The 23347-nt window shown below is 35.2% G+C and overlaps 1 protein-coding gene across 10 annotated transcripts in view; it reads right to left on the bottom strand.

Moving 5' to 3' along the window:
• Nucleotides 1–23347, bottom strand: part of RPS6KA6 (ribosomal protein S6 kinase A6) — a 174080-nt gene that overhangs the window by 89029 nt on the left and 61704 nt on the right. For all 10 annotated transcript variants that reach the window (XM_061135966.1, XM_061135967.1, XM_061135965.1 and 7 more), the window contains 3 exons: nt 20120–20199; nt 7536–7642; nt 7246–7283 (listed from right to left, as the gene is read on the bottom strand). In XM_061135966.1, the coding sequence (XP_060991949.1) occupies nt 7246–7283; nt 7536–7642; nt 20120–20199 (225 nt within the window). The remainder of the gene's footprint in view (nt 1–7245; nt 7284–7535; nt 7643–20119; nt 20200–23347) is intronic.

The following is a 23347-nucleotide window of genomic DNA, read 5'->3' as shown; positions in this document are numbered from 1 at the left end:
GAATTCATTATGATTTTCAGTATAATTTTAAAAAATCTTCTTAATGTACTACCAGGTTCTTTTTCTACATTTTAAGGCTCTTAAACTCTATAATTCCATTTCAAAATTAAATGTAATAAAACCCAGTCTCTAAGGTCAGTTCAGCTGAATGTAACAACATAGTTTGTAGAGAAGAACGTTGGCTTCTTTGGCCATTCCAGAGAGAGGGACGAAGGGAAGAAAACTCTCTATTACTTTTCAGAGATTTACATCAGTCTATAAAGGTCCTTTGCTGTACTACTTCTGACAAAATTGACATTTAACACCAGAATTTGCTTGGTAATCAACTGACAAAAATTTTTATCATAAAAGTTAGCTAGGAGATTGAATAAGACATATGTTAATCAGTGGTTTTACCAAACCACTAATTTGAAAAGAAAACGTAGAAATCAGCTATATAAAGGGTTCTGGGCGGGGCTATGTGTGAGGAGGGAGTATATCTTTGTTTCTTTAAATGACTCTTTTAAAGACCTTAAATTTCAAAGTGAAAGTGAAATCACTCAGTCCTGTCCCACTCTTTGCAACCCCAAGTTATGTAGCCTGCCAGGCTCCTCCATCCATGGGATTTTCCAGGCAAGAATACTGGAGAGGGTTGCCATTTCCTTCTCCAGGGGATCTTCCCGACCCAGGGATGGATCCTATGTCTCCCGCATTGCAGGCAGACTCTTCACCACCTAAGCCACCTTCAAAAGCATGCCCAGAACACAGTATGTCTATGAGTATCTACTATATATAAAATATTACATATGAATGCATTTTCAGGGCAGGAATAGAGATGCAGATGGAGGACTGGTGAAAACACCAGGGGAAAGAGAGGGTGGAACTAGCATTAACATATACATACCACCATGTGTAAAATAGATAGCTACTGGGAAGCTGCTGTATAGCACAGGGAGCTCAGCTCAATGCTTTGTGATGGCCTAAAGGGGTGGGATGTGAGTTTTAAGAGGGAGAGGATATATGTACACATATAGCTGTTTAATTTGGCTGTACAGCAGAAACACAACTGTAAAGCAATTATACTCCCAATAAAAAATAATAAATGAAAAAAGTAATTTCAATGACTAATTTTCAGATAGCCATAAAAATTACTTAAAACGTTTTATAATGTATACATTTTTCCTTAAATGTTCAGCTCAAGTACTGTGTGATTTAATTTTTGACACTGTATATTTTTCCTTCCCCTCTCTTTCTAGAAATTAGTGCTGAATTCTGTCTCTCAGAAGTGATTCTGCTGACTCCAGATTCCCTATCCTACCCAGGTTTGTGATACTCTTACACCCATCCTTGTCCAAATGCCTGACCTTCCCCATCCATGGCACCTTCTCCTCACACTAGATTCTCAGTTCTGCCCCGTCATGCCTTTTCATTTCCAAGACTAAGTGTTCTTAATCGAGCTATTGTCTCAGAGTTATTAGTTCCTTTGCCTAAAAAGAGACCAGACCACCTTATCTGCCTCCTGAGATATCTATATGCAAGTCAAGAAGCAACAGTTAGAATGGGACATGGAACAAAGGATTGGTTCCAAATTGGGAAATGAGGATGTCAAGGCTGTATTATATTGTCACTCTATTTATTTAACTTATATGCAGGGTGCATCATGCAAAATGTCAGGTTGGATAAAGCACAAGCTGGAATCAAGATTGCAGGGAGAAATAGCAATAATCTCAGATAGGCAGATGATAACACCCTTATGGCAAAAAGCATAGAGAACCAAAGAGCCTCTTGAAGAAAGTGGAAGAGGAGAGTGAAAAAGCTGGCTTAAAACTCAACATTCAAAAAACGAAGATCATGGCATCCAGTCCCATCAGTTCAGTTCAGTTCAGTTCAGTTGCTCAGTCGTGTCTGACTCTTTGTGACCCCATGAATCGCAGCACGCCAAGCCTCCCTGTCCATCACCAACTCCAGGAGTTTACTCAAATTCATGTCCATCGAGTCTGTGATGCCATCCAGCCATCTCATCCTCTGTCGTCCCCTTCTCCTCCTGCCCCCAACCCCTCCCAGCACCAGGGTCTTTTCCAATGAGTCAACTCTTCGCATGAGGTAGCCAAAGTATTGGAGTTTCAGCTTCAACATCAGTCATTCCAATGAACACCCAGGACTGATCTCCTTTAGGATGGACTGGTTGGATCTCCTTGCAGGCCAAGGGACTCTCAAGAGTCCTCTCCAACACCACAGTTCAAAAGCATCAATCCTTCGGCACTCAGCTTTCTTCATAGTCCAACTCTCACATCCATATATGACCACTGGAAAAACCATAGCCTCGACTAGACGGACCTTTGTTGGCAAAGTAATGTCTCTGATTTTTAATATGCTATCTAGGTTGGTCATAACTTTCCTTCTAAGGAGTAAGTGTCTTTTAATTTCATGGCTGCAATCACCATCTGTAGTGATTTTGGAGCCCCAAAAATAAAGTCTGACATTGTTTCCACTGTCTCCCATCTATTTCCCATGAAGTGATGGGACAAGATGCCATGGTCTTAGTTTTCTGAATGTTGAGCTTTAAGCCAGCTTTTTCACTCTCCTCTTTCACCTTCATCAAGAGCTTTTTTAATTCCTCTTCACTTTTTGCCATAAAGAGTGGTACCATCTGCATATCTTAGGTTATTGATATTTCTCCTGGCAATCTTGATTCCAGCTTGTGCTTATTCCAGCCCAGCATTTCTCGTGATGTACTCTGCATACAAGTTAAATAAGCAGGGTGACAATATATAGTCTTGACATACTCCTTTTCCTATTTGGAACCAGTCTGTTGTTCCATATCCAGTTCTAACTGTTGCTTCCTAACCTGCATACAGGTTTCTCAAGAGGCAGGTCAGGTGGTTTGGTATTCCCATTTCCTTCAGAATTTTCCACAGTTTATTGCTATCCACACAGTCAAAGGCTTTGACATGGTCAATAAAGCAGAAATAGATGTTTTTCTGGAACTATCTTGTTTTTTGATGATCCAGCGGATGTTGGCAATTTTATCTCTGCTTCCTCTGCCTTTTCTAAAACCAGCTTGAACATCTGGAATTTCGCGGTTCACGTATTGCTGAAGCCTGGCTTGGAGAATTTTGAGCATTACTTTACTAGCATGTGAGATGAGTGCAATTGTGCGGTAGTTTGAGTATTCTCTGGGATTGCCTTTCTTTGGGATTGGAATGAAAACTGACCTTTTCCAGTCCTGTGGCCACTGCTGAGTTTTCCAAATTTGCTGGCATATTGAGTGCAGCACTTTCACAGCATCATCTTTCAGGAATTGAAATAGCTCAACTGGAATTCCATCACCTCCACTAGCTTTGTTCGTAGTGATGCTTTCTAAGGCCCACTTGACTTCACATTCCAGGATGTCTGGCTCTAGGTGAGTGATCACACCATCGTGATTATCTAGTCCCATCACTTCATGGCAAATACATGGAGAAACATTGGAAACAGTGACAGACTTTATATTTGGGGGCTCCAAAATCACTGCAGATGGTGACTGCAGCCATGAAATTAAAAGACGTTTACTCCTTGGAAGTAAAGCTATGATCAACCTAGACAGCATGTTAAAAGACAGAGATATTACTTTTCCAACAAAGGTCCCTCTAATCAAAGCTATAGTTTTTACAGTAGTCATGTATGGATGTGAGAGTTGGACCATAAAGAAAGCTGAGTATTGAAGAATTGATCCTTTTGAACTTTGGTGTTAGAGAAGACTCTTGAGAGTCCCTTGGACTGCAAGGAGATTCAACCAGTCCATTGTAAAGGAAATCAGTCCTGAATATTCATTAGAAGGGCTGATGCTGAAGCTGAAGCTCCAATCCTTTGGCCACCTGATGCAAAGAACTGACTCGCTGGAAAAGACCCTGATGCTGGGAAAGATTGAAGGCAGGAAGAAAAGGGGACAACAGGATGAGATGGTTGGATGGCATCACCAACTCGATGGACTTGAGTCTGAGAAAGTAATGGACAGGGAAGCCTGGCATGCTGTAGTCCATGGGGTCACAAAGAGTCAGACACAACTGAGCGACTGAACTGAATTGAAAAAGAGAACTTGAAGGGCTCACTGAAAGTACTATATATGACTCAGCCCATTTACCAGACTGGCCAAAGCATGCAAACCTTTGAAAAAGCAAAACTGAACTCAGGGAGAGACAGCTGTGTAATGTTTCTGTCTGCTTCAAAGAAGCAGCCAACATGATCTGTGTTTCATCTATAAATTCCACAGCTTGCTGATAAAAATGAGTAACACAGTTCACCAAATAAAAAACCAGAATAGTGAAAAGCAGAGATAAGGGATGACTTACTCTTCCAGATTAGATTTTAAACTATATTATAAGCAGCTGTATTTAAAATCAGAGTGTCTGAAAAACTATTAAAGTAGGTATTTAAAAGTTTAAAAAAGAAAACATAGCAACCACAGACAGTTCAAATCAATTGTGTTCAATTTATAATTTTAATAGGGTATAATGAGTAACCTTTTTCTAAACCAGGCAAGTCATGTAATATAGTTTGTTTTTACAAAACTAGGAGATGGCTTTCCAGAAGAAAAAAAAAAAAAGAAAAGAAAAACTAAGACATAAAGACAATATCAATAATATATTGGCAAGTACACATGTATTTGGGGAATATTCACTTTAATTCTACTGATCTTCGATATACAAACATAATCCCAGTATGAGGTTAATCAGGCTCAAAGTACAGTCATATAAAGGAACCTTTCTATAGTCTGCTGCTATTCCAGATTAATCTGCTAAAAAGTCTATTCCTTTTATTTGGAGGATTTTTAAAGTGAACAGGTAATGGAAAAAAAAGTTATCTTCTAAAAAAAGGTAATCTTCTAAGATTATTCTGGGGAAACTTAGAATGCTGAGGAAGACCATAACTAGAAAAGACACTCCTAAATGACTTGAGATCGCTGGTATCAAAGACAAACAGCAAATAGCACTTTTGATGATAGTATTCAAAATGGAAGGAAGGGGAGAGAAGGAAGGAGGAAACAGGCACAGCACATAAGAAAGGAAGAAAAAAGAGAAAGAAAGGAAGAATAAAAAGAAAAAGGAAAGAAAAAACTGAAATGTCTTAAAGTACTGATGCTTGCTATGAGGTATCTGTAACCAACCACACTGGAATGTGGAAAGGTTAAACTTCGAATTAGGTTATAATCATTAAACTGTAAATTAGCTAATATTTATCCTTGTGCACTTTTGTTAAAGAAATATTGGTGTCACTTTAAAGGAATATAGACTGAATTATTTAAAAATAAACATAAATCACAGTTTCTTTCCATTATAAGCCTTGAGTCCCTTGCTTATAAATTAACATTGATTCTAAACATTCTTTACTCCTTAGTCAATTTAAGTCCAAAAGGTATAACAGCAGAGTTCATATTATAAGACTAAATACAAAACAAGTTGATATCATTATTCACCCAATTAACCTTAATGTAGAAGACAGACAAAGGTAGAATGTATTCTACTCTTTCCCCACTTTCCTTACTCATCTGAGACAAAACAAGCATAATTTATTAAGAAAAATGAAAAGAATTAAATATAATTAGCTTTCCAATTAAAGACTGATTGTTATAAAATAAAAATATATACTTTGTATAAAATTTCAAAACTCTACTGTTCTCTCTTCATATTTTTCTTCCTTGTTCTCTCGTGCATGCATGCTAAGTCACTTCAGTCATGTCTGACTCTTTGCAACCCTATGGATTGTAGCCTGCCAGGCTACTTGCTCTGTCCATGGGATTCTACAGGCAAGAATACTGGAGTGGATTGCCATGCCCTCCTCCAGGGGATGTTCCTGACCCAAGGATCGAACCTACTCTGAATCTGTTTAAATTTGCTTTGATTGTCTCATGTATGAGAAAGATAACCAGGCTGTGAATGAGTAAGATTTACTAAACTTTACTTGAATTTTGTCACATTTACTTGAGCTTTCGAAGTTAACAACTTCATACTTTACTTTTCACTGAAGCAGTATACTTACGAATTTAAAGCAACTTACCTTTAAAGTGTACTGGTCCAAACTTCTTTGTAAAGACCATATCTTCATTTTATCTCTTTTTTAACATTCTGATAATTAAATAAAGAATTTACTACCTATTTAAAACATAAGTAACCTTTTGAGAGTGGCTCACTCAGCATAATGCCCAGTCCAAGTTGCTGCATATACTGCTGGGTAGTATTCTACTGCATAGATGTATCCATCCATTCACTCTTTGAAGGACATCTTGGACATTTCCAGCCATGGGCCATTTCAAATAGAGCTGCTACGAAAATTCATGTATAGATTTTTTGTGTGCATGTAAGTGTTTATTTCTCTAGGATAAATGTCCAGGTATGTGACTACTGTACAGTTCTATTTGTATCATATTCTTAAAATAACAAACTGGGAGATGTAGAGCAGATAAGTGGTTGCCAGGAGTTAAAGAAGGGGTGAAGAGTTGTGATTATAAATGGACAGATATGGTTGTAGATCAGTTCTGCTTATTGATAATGATGATAATATTCAAATCTACATATATGGATATAATGTCACGGAGACAAACAAAAAAATGAATACATGCAAAAACTGGTGAAATCCAAGTAAAGTATATAGTCTAGTTAGTTCTACTGTACCTATCAATTTCCTGAGTTTGATAATGCAATAGTAATTTTATAAAATGTCACCATAGGGGAAGCTGGGTGATGGTACTATTTTTGCAACTTATTGTTAGTCTATAATCATTTGAAAGTAAAAGATTTTAATGGTATAATAAGGAGGCTTTATGCCTAAGAGTCCTGTGAGAATTAGCAGAGTGTGTTATATACTGTAAACACTCAACATTCAAAATAAAGTAAAAAATAAAATGTGTCTTTAACCAAAAAAAAAAAAAAGAATAAAATGAACTTCTGATTATGAAACACCTGGTTTAAAAGTTTATAATTCACTATATTTCAAATGTGGTAACTACTTATGATAAATCTTTCAGTCTAGACTGAAACAAAAATGATGTGCTTTTACCTAGAAAACCAAATGTCATTTCTTAATGAGAACAATGACACTATTGTATATTTTTTTGTATTACAATTAGAGCATATTGAGAGATATCTACCCTTTAAATGAATTTTAGTTCACTAAAGAAATGAATAAAATGCAAATTAAATCATGAAAGAGGAAAAAAAGGCTTAGACAAATATATATATTAATAAAAACAGAAAAGAGGCTTAGGATAGAGTAAGAAAATTTGCATACCTGTTAACTTGATATGTCCTATTTCATCAAGCAAAATGCTGTAAATCAAAATTCACATTCAACAACACAGGATAAAATATTCATATAAAATTTGATATACCAGAAAATTTTGAAATGACTAATTTAAAATCAATGGGTATCTGATGAAGATTACTTTTCAAAGTATGTTTCATATAATTGTATAATTCATGTATATTTTCTTAGAATCTTTAAAATAACAGACTTAATGGAGAAAAAAGTAGTTACAGAAATACTGGGAACAGGTATACATAAAAAGAATACAACTTTACTTTTCTGGCTTCAGGTCTCTATATACAATTCCTAATCGATGCAGATGATCCAAAGCAAGGGCTAGTTCTGCAAGGTAGAATTTCACATCTTCCTCTGTAAACAGAACCTAGAATAAAATAATAATTTACCATTTCATCTTTTTTTCTATGTTGCAATTATTTAAATTTTCTTCTTTTAAAAACAGGAAACAGACAAATCTAGGCAAACGGGAAAATAAAACAAGTATACAGATGAAATTAACCTCTTCAAGAATCCTTCTCTCAAAAAAAAAAGAATCCTTTTCTCACTATTAATCATTTTAATGTAGATCTTCCTAAAATATATTATGCAGTTTGCATATCTATTTACACTGAATCTATCACACAGATTTAACTTTTTAAAAATGATTTATTATCATAACTTAATTATTAATTTTAGTACACTAATATATAGGGATATTCTCAGGATTTTTACAATATATTGGATATTTTGTTTTAGTACTGGAATTCCACTATTTCTACTATTTTCTCTTTCATTGTCTACTATCACATCTCAGTGATAATTTTGCTTTTAGCAGGTCTACTAACCTAAAGTTTCTATTACTAATATAAGTTGTCAATTAGTAACTCTTACATTAAACACAATTCTAAATCCAATCTCTGACCTAAGGGGTAAGTCCAGGATTCTTCTGCCAGTAGAATACATGGGTCTAAAGGCACTGAATTCCTCAATCTTTTGTGCCTGGGAATAGAGTTACTCTGATAAAGTGAAAAGTGCACTGGACTTAGAATTAGAAGTATAATGTCTGGCACGTCACTTAGCCCTCTGGGCTTAAGTTTCTAAACCTGTAAAATAAGGATAATAGCATCGGCTACATCTACTTAACAAGATAGTTTTAAGAGTCAGCTTAGTTTATGTGGGGGAAAAAAGCTTTGTAAACTATAAAATTCTATGTGTGCAAAGATGAGGTGGTATTATTATAGGTTTACATCTATATTCATAAGTAAGTGTTAATTTAAACACAAAATTGGGCACTACTCAACCATTAGATGTAATTGTTAAGATTTAGCAAGGGCTTCTAATTGGCAAAACAAATAACTTGTCTAGAAATTTTTTATTTTCATTAAAGAAATATATAGATTATTAAGAAAGTTCAAAATTTGAATGACATATCATAAAATCTTGAAACTGGCTTGTCCACTGAGAATCATGGCCACTGAATTATATTATGCAGATTAAGGTTACTAGTAAAATTACTGAGAATGAGCAATTAAAGATAAATTTTGATGCTCCACTCACTTTTTAAAATAATATGCAGAAAAACAAAGACTTTCATTATCTAAGTTTCAGGAGAATTCATTTGAATATCATAATGGTAAAAGTATAAGAACATTTTCACTTGATATTTTATTAGGAAGAAAAACAGATGTTACCTATTTCACCTTTGAAGAAGGCTAATCAAAGCATTCATTGAAATGTAACACATAAGAAAACCCTAAACAAAAATCTTTGAAACTCTAAAAGAAGAAACAGTCTATAGTTTTGTTTGTTGTTGTTGTTTTAGTCACTAAATTGTGTGGGACTCTTTGTGACCCTATGTACTGTAGCCCGCCAGGCTCATCTGTCCATGGGACTTCCCAGGCAAGAATTTGGAGTGGGTTGCCATTTCCCTTTCCAGGGATCCTGTGTCTCATGCACTGGCAGGCAGAGTCTTCTCCACTGCACCACTAAGAAAGCCCAATTTATAGCTTATGGCAATTATATGTTTTTCTGGGCAGGTTAGTTTATCATTCTGAGTGTCTTTATGTAAGGTGGTGATAACACTGACTTCATAAGGTTGTTTGGAAGATAATGAATGAAAAGTGACTGGCACATAATAGTAAGTTTCTTATTTATGTCCCTCATGAGGTTTTCCTCAAAGACAATTTCATGACGAGATAATATACTTGCCAGTTTATAGTTTAAACTTTTCATTCATTATGTTATTACAATCTTCCAAACAACCTTATGAGGTTGGTATTATCGCCACCTTATGTAATGGACACTCAGAGTGATAAACTAACCATAGACAATACTTACACATGGGTGTGGTTGTGTTACAATAAAACTTTGTTTACAAAAAATAGCAGCAGGCCATATTTGGCCTGAGACTATAGATTCCTGACTGCTGAGTTAAAGATTTATACTACAAAGCCTAAAAGAACTACTAAAATAACACAATAAAATGTTATTTTGATAAAAAGCTAACTGAAGATAAAAAGATAGAGAAAAAGAGAAATAAAACAACAGGTGGAACCAAAAAAAAAAAACCCACAAATAGAAAGATGGGAGGTTTAAACCCAATCATATCAATAATCATATTAAATGTAACAAGTCTGACACACCTATTAAAAAGCATAAATTTTCAGACTATATAAAAAACAAGATAATTATATGCTGCCTTAAGTACAGCACATTAAATATAAAGACAAATAAATTAAATAAAAATATGAAAAACACTATACCAAAATAAATAATTTTTTTAAAAACCTAGGTTAATATCAATGTAGATTTCAAAGCAAAGAATATTATTAAGGATAAAGTCAGTCATCTCATAATGATAAAGGGTAAATTCACTAAGATGGAATGATAATCTTAAAGGTTTATGCACTTAATAACAGAACATTGAAATATGTGAAGCAAAATTTGACAGAAATTCAAAAAGAAACAGATAAGTGCATAATTATAGTCAAAAGTTTCAACCATTGACTCTTAAAAATTTTTATAACATATAGACAGAGAGTTAGGAAAAATAAAGGAGACTTAAAACCAACTATCAAACAACTTAATCTAACTGACATTTAGAGAACTTTCCAGTACCCAAAATCATAATACACATTCTTCTCAAGTACACATTGAACAATTTACCAAGTACACATTGAACAATTTACCAAGAACAATATTACCAAGATTATTATTGTGAAGCATAAAACATTTTAAGGGAATTTAAGGGAATTCAAGTCATACAAACTGTGCTGTTTGACTAAAATAAAATTTAATTAGAAAACAATAATAGAAAAAAAACAATAATAGAAATTTATCTGGAAGCTGCCTAAATATTTTAAAATTAATTCACATACTTGTAAATAGCCTATGAGTCAAAGAAGTAAAAGGAAATTGGAAAACATGTTGAACTAAAGGAAAATAAAAGCATCACAATTCAAAATTTGTGAGATGGTGCTAAATTAGTATTTAGAGTGACACTTATAACACTACACACTTATATTAGAAAAGAAGCAAATGTCTTAAATCAATAACTTCTGTTTCCATCTTAAAAACCAGAAAAGCTAGTGAAACACAAATTAAGCAGAAAAAAATGAAGTAATAAATATTAAAGTAGAAATAGAAAACAGAAGAAATACAATAGAGAAAAATCACTGAAAGCAAAAACTCTTGGTTCTTTGAGGAGAACAATAAAATTGGTAACAATCTACAAAGCCTAAGCGAGACAGAAAAAGGAGAAGACACAAAATACCAATATCATGCATGATGATATCAACAACAATGATTCTATACCTATAAAAATCATAACAAGAGGATACTATGAACAACTTTATGCCAATGAATTTGGTAACTCTGATGAAATGCATAAATTCCTTAAAAGACATAAGATACTAAAACTCATTTAAAAAGAAAGATGAACTGAATAACCCCAAGTAACTTTAAAAAAACTGAATTTATAGTTAAACACTGTACCATTAAAAAAAACACTTCAGGCCCAGATAGCTACACTAGTGAATTCTACGAATCACTTAAGGACAATGTAACATTGAGCTTTTGCAGAAAACTGAAGGGAAGAAAATTCTACCCAACTCATTCTATGAAACCAGAATTGCTCTGACACCAAAACTAGATATGATCAATAAAGAAAACTACAGTCAAATATCTCTCATGAAAATAGATGCAAAAATTCTTAACAAACTTTTAGTAAACATCATCCAATAATATACAAAAAGGATAATACATCATCACTGCATGGAGTTCACCCACAGATGCAAGACTGCTTCAACATTTGACAATTAGTTCAATGTAATTCACCATATTAAAAGTTTAAAGAAGAGGACTTGCCTGGTGGTCCAGTGTATAGAATCTGCCTGCCAATTCAAGGGACAAGGGTTCGATTACAGGTCTGGGAACATTCTATACGCTGTGGGGCAACTAGGTCCTGTGTGCCACAGCCACTAAGCTCATGCTCTAGAACACATGTGCTGCAATTACTGAGCCAATATACCACAGCCACTAAAGCCTATGGGCCCTAGAGCCCATGCTCCACAACAGGAGAAGGCATCACAATGGGAAGCCCACACACCACAATTAGAGAAAGCCTGTGCATAGCAATGAAGATCCAGTACAGTCAATAAATAAAGATTAAAGAAGAAAAAAAATGATCATTATCTAAATAACTGCAAACCAAAAAAAGTGTTTCACAAAATCAAACATGCATCCCTGATAAAAACTCTCAACAAACTAGTAATAGAAGGGAAATTTCTCAATCTGATAAAGAACTTAACTTTGTAATTCATGATGAAAATATGCTTTCCTCCTAAAATCAGAAATAAGGCAAGAATGTCTGCACTTATTGATACTTTTCAAAAGGACCTAGGGGGGTCAAGTCAGCGTTACAAAGACAAATAAATCAGTCCATAACGGAAAAGAAGTAAAACTCCTTATGTGGGTTAAAAATAGAAAGTTCTATTAGTAGTCTATCAAAGTGCTGCTAGATAAAATAAGTTTAGTTATATTTTAAAATACAAAATTCAATATCCAAAAAGAGTAGTATTTCCATCCATTTGTAAATAAAATTAAGAAGTAATTCCACTTACAACGGCAGTTTTTAAAAAGAAAAATATTCAGAGACAAATCTGACAAAACACGTAAAAGATCTATATGCTGAAAATGACAAGATATTGGTGAGAGAAATTTAAAAAGACTTAAATAAATGGAGAAATACTATCTTCATGGATTAGAAGACTCAACACTGAAAATGTCAATTATATACAAACTGAACTATAGATTCAATGCAATCCAATCCAAACCCCAGCAGGCTTTTTTGTACAAAGTGGAAAACTTCTTTTTAAATCAATATCGAAATGCAAAAGACCTAGAAGAGGCAAAACAACTTTGAAAAAGATGAGGAAACCTCAAGGACGTGCACAATCTGAGTTTTTATAAATATTTATAGATATTTTATAAATATAAAGGAATCAAGAAAGTGTTGTATTGGCATAAGGATAGACAAACAGAAAAGAATATCTAGACATATTAATAGATCTTCATGTATACAATCAACTGATTGTCAACAAAAAATACAAGGTAATTAAACAAAGAAAGCATTTTTGTTATTGTTCAGGTACTACATCGTGTCTGACAATCTGTGGCCCCATGGATGGAAGCACTCCAGGATCCTCTGCCCTTCATTATATCCAGAGTTTGCTGAAATTCATGTGCACTGAGTCCGTGATATTATTCAACTATCTCATTCTCTGCCACCATCTTCTCTATTGCCTTCTACATTCCCCAGCAACAGGGTCTTTTCCAATGAGTTGCTCCTTCACAACAGGTGGCCACAGACCTGAAGCTTCAGCATCAGTACTTCCAGTGAATATTCAGGTGATGATTTTCTTTAGGATTGACTGGCTTGATTTCCTTGCAGTCCAAGGGAGTCTCATGAGTCTTCTCAAGCACCACAATTTGAAAGCATAAATTTGTCAGTGTTCAGCCTGCTTTATAGTCCAAATTTCACATCTGTAAAAGATCTTCATGACTCAGATAACCACGATGATATGATCACTCACCTAGAGCCACACATCCTGGAATGCAAAATCAAGTGGGTCAAAGCATCACCGTGAACAAAGCTAGTGGAGGTGACAGAATTCCAGTTGAGCTATTTCAAATCCTAAAAGATGATGCTGTGAAAGTGCTGCACTAAATATGCCAACAAATTTGGAAAACTCAGCAGTGGCCACAGGACTGGAAAAGGTCAGTTTTCATTCCAATCCCAAAGAAAGGCAATGCCAAAGAATGTTCAAACTACCGCAAAATGGTACTCATCTCACACGCCAAAAAAGTAATGCTTAAAATTCTCCAAGCCAGGCTTCAACAGTACGTGAACCGTGAACTTCCAGATGTTCAAGCTGGTTTTAGAAAAGGCAGAGGAACCAGAGATCAAATTGCCAACATGCTATGGACCATCAAAAAAGCAAGAGAGTTCCAGAAAAACATCTACTTCTGCTTTATTGACTATGTCAAAGCCTTGCACTGTGCGGATCCCAACAAAATGTGGAAAATTCTTCAAGAGATGGGAATACCAGACCACCTGACCTGCCTTGTGAGAAATCTGTATGCAGGTCAAGAAGCAATAGCTAGAACCAGACATGGAACAACAGACTGGTTCCAAATTGGGAAAGGAGTACGTCAAGGCTGTATACTGTCACCCTGCTTATTTATCTTATATGCAGAGTACATCATGCGAAATTCTGGGCTGGATGAAGCACAAGCTGGAATCAAGATTGCCAAGAGAAATATCAATGACCTCAGATACGCAGATGACACCACCCTTATGGCAGAAAGCAAAGAACTAAAGAGTTTCTTGATGAAAGTGAAAGAGAAGAGTCAAATAGTTGGTGTACATATACACCATGGAATATTACTCAGCCGTTAAAAAGAATTCATTTGAATCAGTTCTAATGAGATGGATGAAACTGGAGCCCATTATACAGAGTGAAGTAAGCCAGAAAGATAAAGAACATTACAGCATACTAACACATATATATGGAATTTAGAAAGATGGTAACAATAACCCTATATGCAAAACAGAAAAAGAGACACAGAAATACAGAACAGACTTTTGAACTCTGTGGGAGAAGGTGAGGGTGGGATGTATCGAAAGAACAGCATGTATATTATCTATGGTGAAACAGATCACCAGCCCAGGTGGGATGCATGAGACAAGTGCTCAGGCCTGGTGCACTGGGAAGACCCAGAGGAATCGGGTGGAGAGGGAGGTGGGACCGGGGATCGGGATGGGGAATACGTGTAAATCTATGGCTGATTCATATCAATGTATGACAAAACCCACTGAAAAAAAATAAATAAATAAATAAAGGAGAGAAAAAAAGTTGGCTTAAAGCTCAATATTCAAAAAACTCAGATCATGGCCCTGGTCCCGTCATTTCATTGCAAATAGATGAGGAAACAATGAAAACAGTGAGAAACTTTATTTTTGGGGGCCCCAAAATCACGGCAGATGGTGACTGCAGCCACGAAATTAAAAGACGCTTGCTCCTTGGAAGAAAAGCTATGACCAACCTAGAGAGCATATTAAAAAGCAGAGACATTACTTTGCTGACAACGTTCCGTCTAGTCAAAGCTGTGGTTTTTCCAGTAGTCATGTATGGATGTGATAGCTGGACCATAAAGAAAGCTGAGAAGCCAAAGAATTGATGCTTTTGAACTGTGGTGTTGGAGAAGACTCTTGAGAGTCCTTTGGACTGCAAGGAGGTCCAACCAGGCCATCCTAAAGGAAATCAGTCCTGAATATTCACTGGAAGGACTGATGCTGAAGCTGAAACGCCAATATTTTGGCCACCTGATGTGAACAACTGACTCATTTGAAAAGACTCTGATGCTGGGAAAGATTGAAGGCAGGAGGAGGAGAAGGGGATGACAGAGGAAGAGATGGTTGGATGGCATCATCAACTCAACGGACATGAATCTGAGCAAGCTCCAGAAGTTGGTAATGGACAGGGAAGCCTAGCATGCTGCAGTCCATGGGGTCACAAAGAGTAAGACATCACTGAGCAACTGAACTTAACTGAACATGACTATTGGAAAAACCATAGCTCTGACTATACAGATCTTTATCAACAAAATAATATTTCTGCTTTTTAATATGCTATCTAGGTTTGTCACTTCTTTCCTTCCAAGGAGCAAGTACCCTTAATTTCATGGCTGAAGTCACTGTCAGCAGTGATTATGGAGCCAAAGAAAAGAAAATCTGTCTTGGCTTTCATTTCCCCCCCCTTCTATTTGCCATAAAGTGTTGGGACCAAATGCCATGACCTTAGTTTATTGAATACTGAGTTTCAAGGCAGGTTTTTCACTCTCCTCTTTACTTTCATCAAGAGGCTCTTTAGTTCCCCTTTGCTTTCTGCCATTAGAGTGGTATCATCTGCATATCTGAGGTTGTTGACATCTTTTCTGGCAATCTTGATTCTAGCTTATGAGTCATCCAGCCTAGCATTTTGCATGATGTACTCTGCATATAAGTTAAACAAGCAGGGTGACAATATATAGCCTTGATGTACTCCTTCCCAATTTTTAACCAGTCAGTTGTTCCAAGTCTGGTTCTAACTGTTGATTCTTGACCCACATACAGATTTCTCAGTGGACAGGTAAGGTGGTGTGGTTTTCCCATTTCTTGAAGAATTTTCCAGAGTTTGTTGTGATCCACAGAGTCAAAAAGCTTTCACATATTCAATGAAACAGAAGTAAATGATTTTCTGGAATTTCTGTGCTTTCCCTATGATCCAATGGATGTTGGCAATTTGATCTCTGGTTCCTCTGCCTCTTTGAAACCCAGCCTATACATTTGGAAGTTCTTGGCTTATATATTGTGGAAGCCTACTTTGAAGGATTTTGAACATTACTTTGCTAGCATGTGAAATGAGAGCAGCTGTATGATAGTTTGAACATTCTTTGGCATTGTCCTTCTTTGGGATTTGAATGAAAACTGATCTTTTCCAGTTCTATGGCCACTGGTGAGTTTTCCAATTAGCTGTTAAGGCGTTCAGTGCCTTAACAGCATCATCTTTTAGGATTTGAAAGAGCTCAACTGTAATTCCATCACCTCCACCAGCTTTGTTAATAGTAATGCTTCCTAAGACACAACTTACTTCAAACTCTAGGATGTCTGGCTCTAGATGAGTGACCACCTCACTGTGATTATCTGGGTCATTAAGGCCATTTTTCCTAGTTCTTCTGTGTATTCTTCCCACCTCTTCTTAATTTCTTCTGCTTCTGTTAGGTTCTTACCATTTCTGTCCTTTATCACGCCCATTCTTGCATGAAATGTTCCCTTGATATCTCCAGTTTTCCTGAAGAGATCTCTAGTCTTTCCCATTCTATTGTTTTCCTCTATTTCTTTGCATTATTTATTTAAGAAGGCCTTCTTATCTCTCTGTGCTATTCTCTAGAACTTGCATTCCGTTAGGTAAAGCTTTCCCTTTCCCCTTTGCCTTTCATTTCTCTTCTTTTCTCAGGTATTTGTGAAGCCTCCTTGGAAAACCACTTTGCCTTATTGCATATCTTTTTCTTTAGGTTGGTTTTGGTCACTGCCTCCTGTACAATGTTACTAACGCTCATCCATAAACTTCAGGCGCTCTGTCTACCAGATCTAATCCCATAAATTTATTCATCACTTCCACTATATAATCAGAAGGGATCTGATTTAGGTCATACACGAATGGCTTCCCTGGTGGCTCAGACAGTAATGAATCTGCCTGCAATGCAGGATACCTGGGTTCAATCTCTGGGTCAGGAAGATGCCCTAGAGAAGAGAACAGCAACTCACTCCAGTATTCTTGCCTGCAGAATCCCAAGGACACACGAGTATGGCAGGCTACAGTCCCTCGGACCACAAAGAGTCAGACATGACTCAGCGACTCACACTTTGAATGGCCTAGTGCTTTTCCCCACATCTTAAATTTAAGCCTGAATTTTCCAATAAGGAGCTCATGTTAGCTCCATGTCTTGTTTTTGCTGGCTGTATAGAGCTTCTCCATCTTAAGTTTCAAAGAACATCATCAATATGATTTTGGTATTGACGATCTGGTGATTTCCACATATAAAGTTGTCTCTTCGGTTTTGGCAAAAGGTGTTTGCTACAACCAGCATGTTCTCTTAACAAAGCTCTGTTAGCCTTTCCCCTGCTTCATTTTTTACTCCAAGACCAAACTTGCGTGTTATTCTGAGTATCTCTTGACTTCCTACTTTTGCAGTGCAATCCCCCTATGATGAAAAGGATATCTTTTTTGATGTTTTAGAAGGTGTTTTAGTTTTAGAAGGTGTTGTAAGCCTTCATAGAACCAGTCCACTTCAGCTTCTTTGGCATCAGTGATTGGGACATAGACTTGGATTACTCTGATGTTGAATGGTTTGCTTTGGAAACGAACCAAGATCATTCTGTCGCTTTTGAGATCGTACCCAAGTACTGCATTTTGGACTCTTTTGTTGACTATGAGGGTTACTCCATTTCTTCTATGGGATTCCTGCCCACAGTAGTAGATATAATGGTCACACCCATTCCTGTCCATTTTAGTTCAGTGATTTCGAAGATGCCAGTGTTCAAACTCACCATCTTCTGCTTGACCATGTCAAATTTCCCTTGATTCATGAACCTAACATCAGGTTCCTATGAAATACTGTTGTGCATCGAACTTTTACTTTCACCACCAAACACATCCACAACTGAGCATCTTTTCCAATTTGGCACAGTCGCTTCATTCTTTCTGGAGCTACTAGTAATTGCCCTCTGCTCTTCCCCAATAGCATAATGGACACCTTCCAACCTTGGGGGGCTCAATTTCCAGTGCCATTTTCTATTTATTTTTTCCCTTTTCATAGTGTTCATGGGATTCTCAGGGCAAGACTACTGGCACTGTTTGCCATTTCTTCCACCAGTGGATCACATTTTGTCAGAACTCTTCACTATGACCCGTCCATCTTGGATAGCCCTGCACAGTATGGCTCATAGTTTCATTGAGTTACACAAGCCCCTTTGCCAAAAATGACTGTGATCCATAAGGGGGAAGAAAGCACAGTCTTTTCCAATGATGATGCTAAAACAATGAGATATCTATATGCAAAAAGAGGACAAGATGTATGGTTGAGTTCCTTCAGCTGTTCACCTGAAACTATCACAACATTATTAATCAGCTATACCCAAATTCCAAATTAAAAGTTTTAAAAAATGCCTGAAATAAAAAGGATTCTATTTTCAAAACTCAAATACAGTTCTACATTTCTTATGTATCAGTAAAACATGGATAACTGTAAAAAAAGGACCGTAACATATACTTATCATCATATATGAAAAGGAACTCAAAATTGATTATAAACATAAATGCAAAACCAAAAACTTGAAAACTTCTAGAAAACATAAGAGAAAATCTTTGTGACCTGGGATGAGGCAAATATTCTTTAAACAGGACACCAAAAACTATCATTCATAAAAGGAAAAAAGTATTATAAATTAGACATCATCAGAACTAAGAACTTCTGCTTTTTGAAAGACACTGTTAAAGAGAATGAAAGGATAAACAATAGACCAGAAGAAAATATTTTCAAACATACATGATAAAGGACCAGCATTTAAAATATATCAAGACTTTCAAAATTTAGTAACAAAAAATACCCAATAAAAAATGGGCCAAAGATTTAAACAGACATTTTATAAAAAAAAGACACATACATGTCAAATAAGCACATGAAGAGATGTTCAACATCATTAATCATTAAGGCTATAAAAATTCAAAACCACAATAAGGTATCATCATACACTTATGATGATACACAAAATTAAAACAAGACTGACCAAACCAAGTGTTGGTAAGATTGTGGAACAACTGAAACTCTCATATACTGCTGGTGAGAATGCAAAAATTATACAACTTCTTTGGAAAAGAGCTTGACAGTATCTTTAAAATAAGTTAAAATATAGACCTACTATATAACCTAGTCATTATATTCTCAGATATATAACCATGAAAAACAAAAGCATATGTCCATACATGAACGTTTCTAGTAGCTTTACTAGTATTATCCAAAAATTGCAAAAAATGTATATCCATCAACAAGTGAATGAATAGACAAATCATTGTGTATCTATACAGTGGAATACCACTCAGCAATAAAAATGAACTATTGATGCATGCCACAGCTTGAATGAATCTCAAAATAATTATGCTAAGCTAAATAAGCCAGACAAAAAAACAATACATACCATAAGATTTCATTTATATAAAGTCTTAGAACATGCAAACTGAATAGTAACAGAAAGCAGATTCAGTAGTGGTTGGGCAGGAGGGAAGCATTACAAAAGAACACAAGAAAACTGTTGGGGGCAATGGATAAACTAATTATTTTTATTGTAGTGATGGTTTATTAAGTTTACACAAATGTCAAAATTTATCAAAGCATGTACTTTAGTAAGTACAGTTTGTTGCATGTCAACTGTACCTCGCTAAAGCTGTTCTAAACATGAATAAATTAAAGCTTACTCCCAAAGGCATTTTGGTAGCTTGAGTAGCCAAAGTCCTCGGCTTGTCCCTATCTACTTCATCCAGTTATTTATACTGATCTTTTTCCTAAGAGAAAAATGAGTAACACATTGAAATTATTTAAATGACAGTCAGAAAATGCCATTAACTGGCACATTCGTGAAATATTATATAACCAAAAAAAAGAATATTTAAAATTTCCATAGCAAAAAGTAATTAGCAAAACAACAAAAACAATGTCTTAGTTTTATTTCAATAAAATATAGCAAAAACTTACAAATACTCACCTCTTTGGATAATCTTGTGAAGACATCTCCTCCCCTGAGAAAATCCAATATTAAATACAGCTTCCCTTCAGTCTGAAAGGCTAATTAGAAATTAAAATGCAGACATAACAATTTTTAAGGCTTACAAAGCTTAGTATACTTTTTACTTAATATAGCTGTTTAAAATTTTATCACTGAACACTATACTGAAATTAACCATTTACTTACATGGTCCATTATTGGATAACATTATTTCAAAATTAAAACTAGTGTTGAAAAGCTATAATCCCCTTTCCAGAATATATCAGATGTTCTACATGTAGCTCTGCACAGAAACTTGTAACATCACCATTTTCCTCATTTATGAAGCACCATAATCTACTGCAATTGCCTGAACACCACCTCCCCATCTATTGAAAATCTACTAATTCAGTCAAGGTCAACAAAAATGTCACCCCCTCTTTCTTCTATTAAGAGACTTTCTTCTATTAAGGACTTCCTCCTTTTCATATTTCCCCACAGCGTCCTTACACTCTTCCCCATCAGAATTACTGGCTACTATTTTTGAGATCTCATTGTACTTTATTTATATCTTATGGTACCTTAATCCATTTTGATTTATAAAATTAATTGGTCTTATATGTCTGTGTTCCATATACATTATAAATTTCTTAAGATCAGAGATTATATCCCCTCTAGAGCCTACTGATTTTAACAGAATATTTTGCATAAAACTGGTGTTTAGTGATTAATCTAATGATATCCTAGAGATTCAAGGAAGGAGATCTTTAGATATTACTACTACTTTCATTCCATTTGGGTAATGGGGGATGAAAGAATAACGGGTGAAAAATTCCAGATTTTTTTAATAGAGAGTTGAGTACTACAATGCATATTTGTCAAAATTACCTAAAAATAAAATCAATGGCTGCTATTCTTCTAAATTTCAAAAACTGAGAGCAACATAGTAGACTGAATCAGTAATTGTGCCTTTGAATTTCCCAGGGAAGTTAAATGCCATAATCTCATGCATACAATAAATTGGCAACGGAGCCATTATTAAAATTCAGAACTGCATGGGTTGGAAGAATAATAGTTAAAATGACCATACTGCCCAAAGCAATCTAAAGATTAAATGCAATCCCCACTGAAATACCAATGGCATTTTTCACAGAACCAGAACAAGTAATTTTAAAATTTGTATGGAAATACCGAAGACGCTGAATAGCCAAAACAATCATGAAAAAGAAGAACAAAGCTAGAGGCATCACACTTCCTAACTTCAGATCATACTAAAAGCTACAGAAATCAAAACAGTATGCACTGACATAAATAGAGACATATAAATCAATGGAACAGAATAGAGAGCCCAGAAATAAACCCACACACCTATGATCGATTAATCTGCAACAAAGTTGACAAGAATATACAAAAGAGAAAAAAGGAGTCTCTTCCGTAAGTGGTGCTGGGAAAACAGGACTGTTGCATGTAAAAGAATGAAATTTTCTAACATCATATATAAAAATAAACTCAAAATGGATTAAAGACCTAAATGTAAGACCATAAACCATAAAACTTCTAGAAGAGAACATAGGTAGAACACTCTTTGACATAAATCAAAGCAGTGTTTTTTGGGATTTCTCTCCTAAGGCAAAGGAAACAGAAGCAAAAATACAGGTCAGACCTAATTAAAATGAAAAGCTCTAGCAAAGCAAAGGAAACCATCAACAAAATGAAAAGACAACCTACTAAATTGGAAAAAATATTTTCAAATGATATGACTAATAAGGAGCTAATATTCAAAATATATAAACAGCCTATACATCTCATCATCAAAAAAACAAACAACCCAATTAAAAAAATGGGCAGAAGACCTGAATAGACATTTTTCCAAAGAAGACATACAGATGGCCAACTAGCACATGAAAAGATGTTCAATATCACTAATCATCACTGTATCAAAACCCCAATGAGATACCATCTCATTAAAAATGACTTTTGATACATCTATCAAAAATGTATATCATGAAAAAGACTACAAATAACAAATGTTGGAAAGGATGTGGACAAAATGAAACCTTTGTACACTGTCAGAAGTTATGTAAATTGGTGCAAGCACTGTGGAAAACAGTATGAAGGTTCCTCAAAAGAATAAAAATATAACTCAGCAATTCCACACTTGGGTATATATCTGAAGAAAATGAAAATATTGCCACAAAAAAATGTATGCACCACAATGTTCACAGCAGAATTTTTTATAGTACACAAGATATGGAAGCAACCTAAGTATCCATCAACAGGTAAATGTATTGAATAAAGATGTGGAAAATATATATGTATATACATACACACACACACACATACATACATCTACACACACATACACAATGGAGTATTACTCACCCATAAAAAATAATGAAATATTGTCATTTACAAGAACATGGATGGGCTTAGAGGGTATTTTGATTAGTGAAATATGTCTTACAAAGACAAATAGTGGATGATATCACTTACATTTGGAATCAAAAAATAAATTAGTGAATTTAACAAAAAAGGAACAAACTTATGGAGAACAAACTAGTGGTTACCAACGGGGAAAGGTAGGGAAAAGTGGCAAGATAGGGGTATGGGATTAAGAGGTACAAACTACTATGTATAAAATAAATAAGCTACAAGGATATATAGAATAACACAGGGAATGTAACAAATATTTTATAATAAGTATACATGGAATATAACCTCGAAAATTGTAAATCACTATAGTGTACACCTGAAACATAATACTGTAAATCAACTATACCTCAACTAAAAAAAAAAGCCTCAGAAATCTTTGACTCCAAATTCATGTTCTTTCCATTGTACCTATTTCTTCTCACTAGTATTCCTCTCCCTCTAAATATAAGAAAAAAATAACTCAAATAGACTAGCATACCATATGGTCCTCTTCAACAGGATGAGGAATATGATCATTATGAACATGTAAGAGGAACCCATTCAAACACAAGAATGTTTTGAATAAATTATCACAGTAGTTTATAGCCTAAGATCCCTAGAGGTATAGCCTAGTAGAGTACAGAAATTCTACTAGACAAGTAGTCAAAAGACACTATCTTGTTACCTTAGACAAGTTAACCAACAAATATAGGAAATACAACTAAAAGCTGGATATTAATTCTTATTTCAGATAAGTATGTTTTACATAGTTGAAAGTATTAAATCATTCCATATTTATTTCCTGTTTGAAGTATT

The sequence above is a fragment of the Dama dama genome, chromosome X, assembly GCF_033118175.1.
Source record: "Dama dama isolate Ldn47 chromosome X, ASM3311817v1, whole genome shotgun sequence".
Taxonomy (NCBI): Eukaryota; Metazoa; Chordata; class Mammalia; order Artiodactyla; family Cervidae; genus Dama; species Dama dama.
This window is presented reverse-complemented; position numbering and strand designations above follow the sequence as displayed.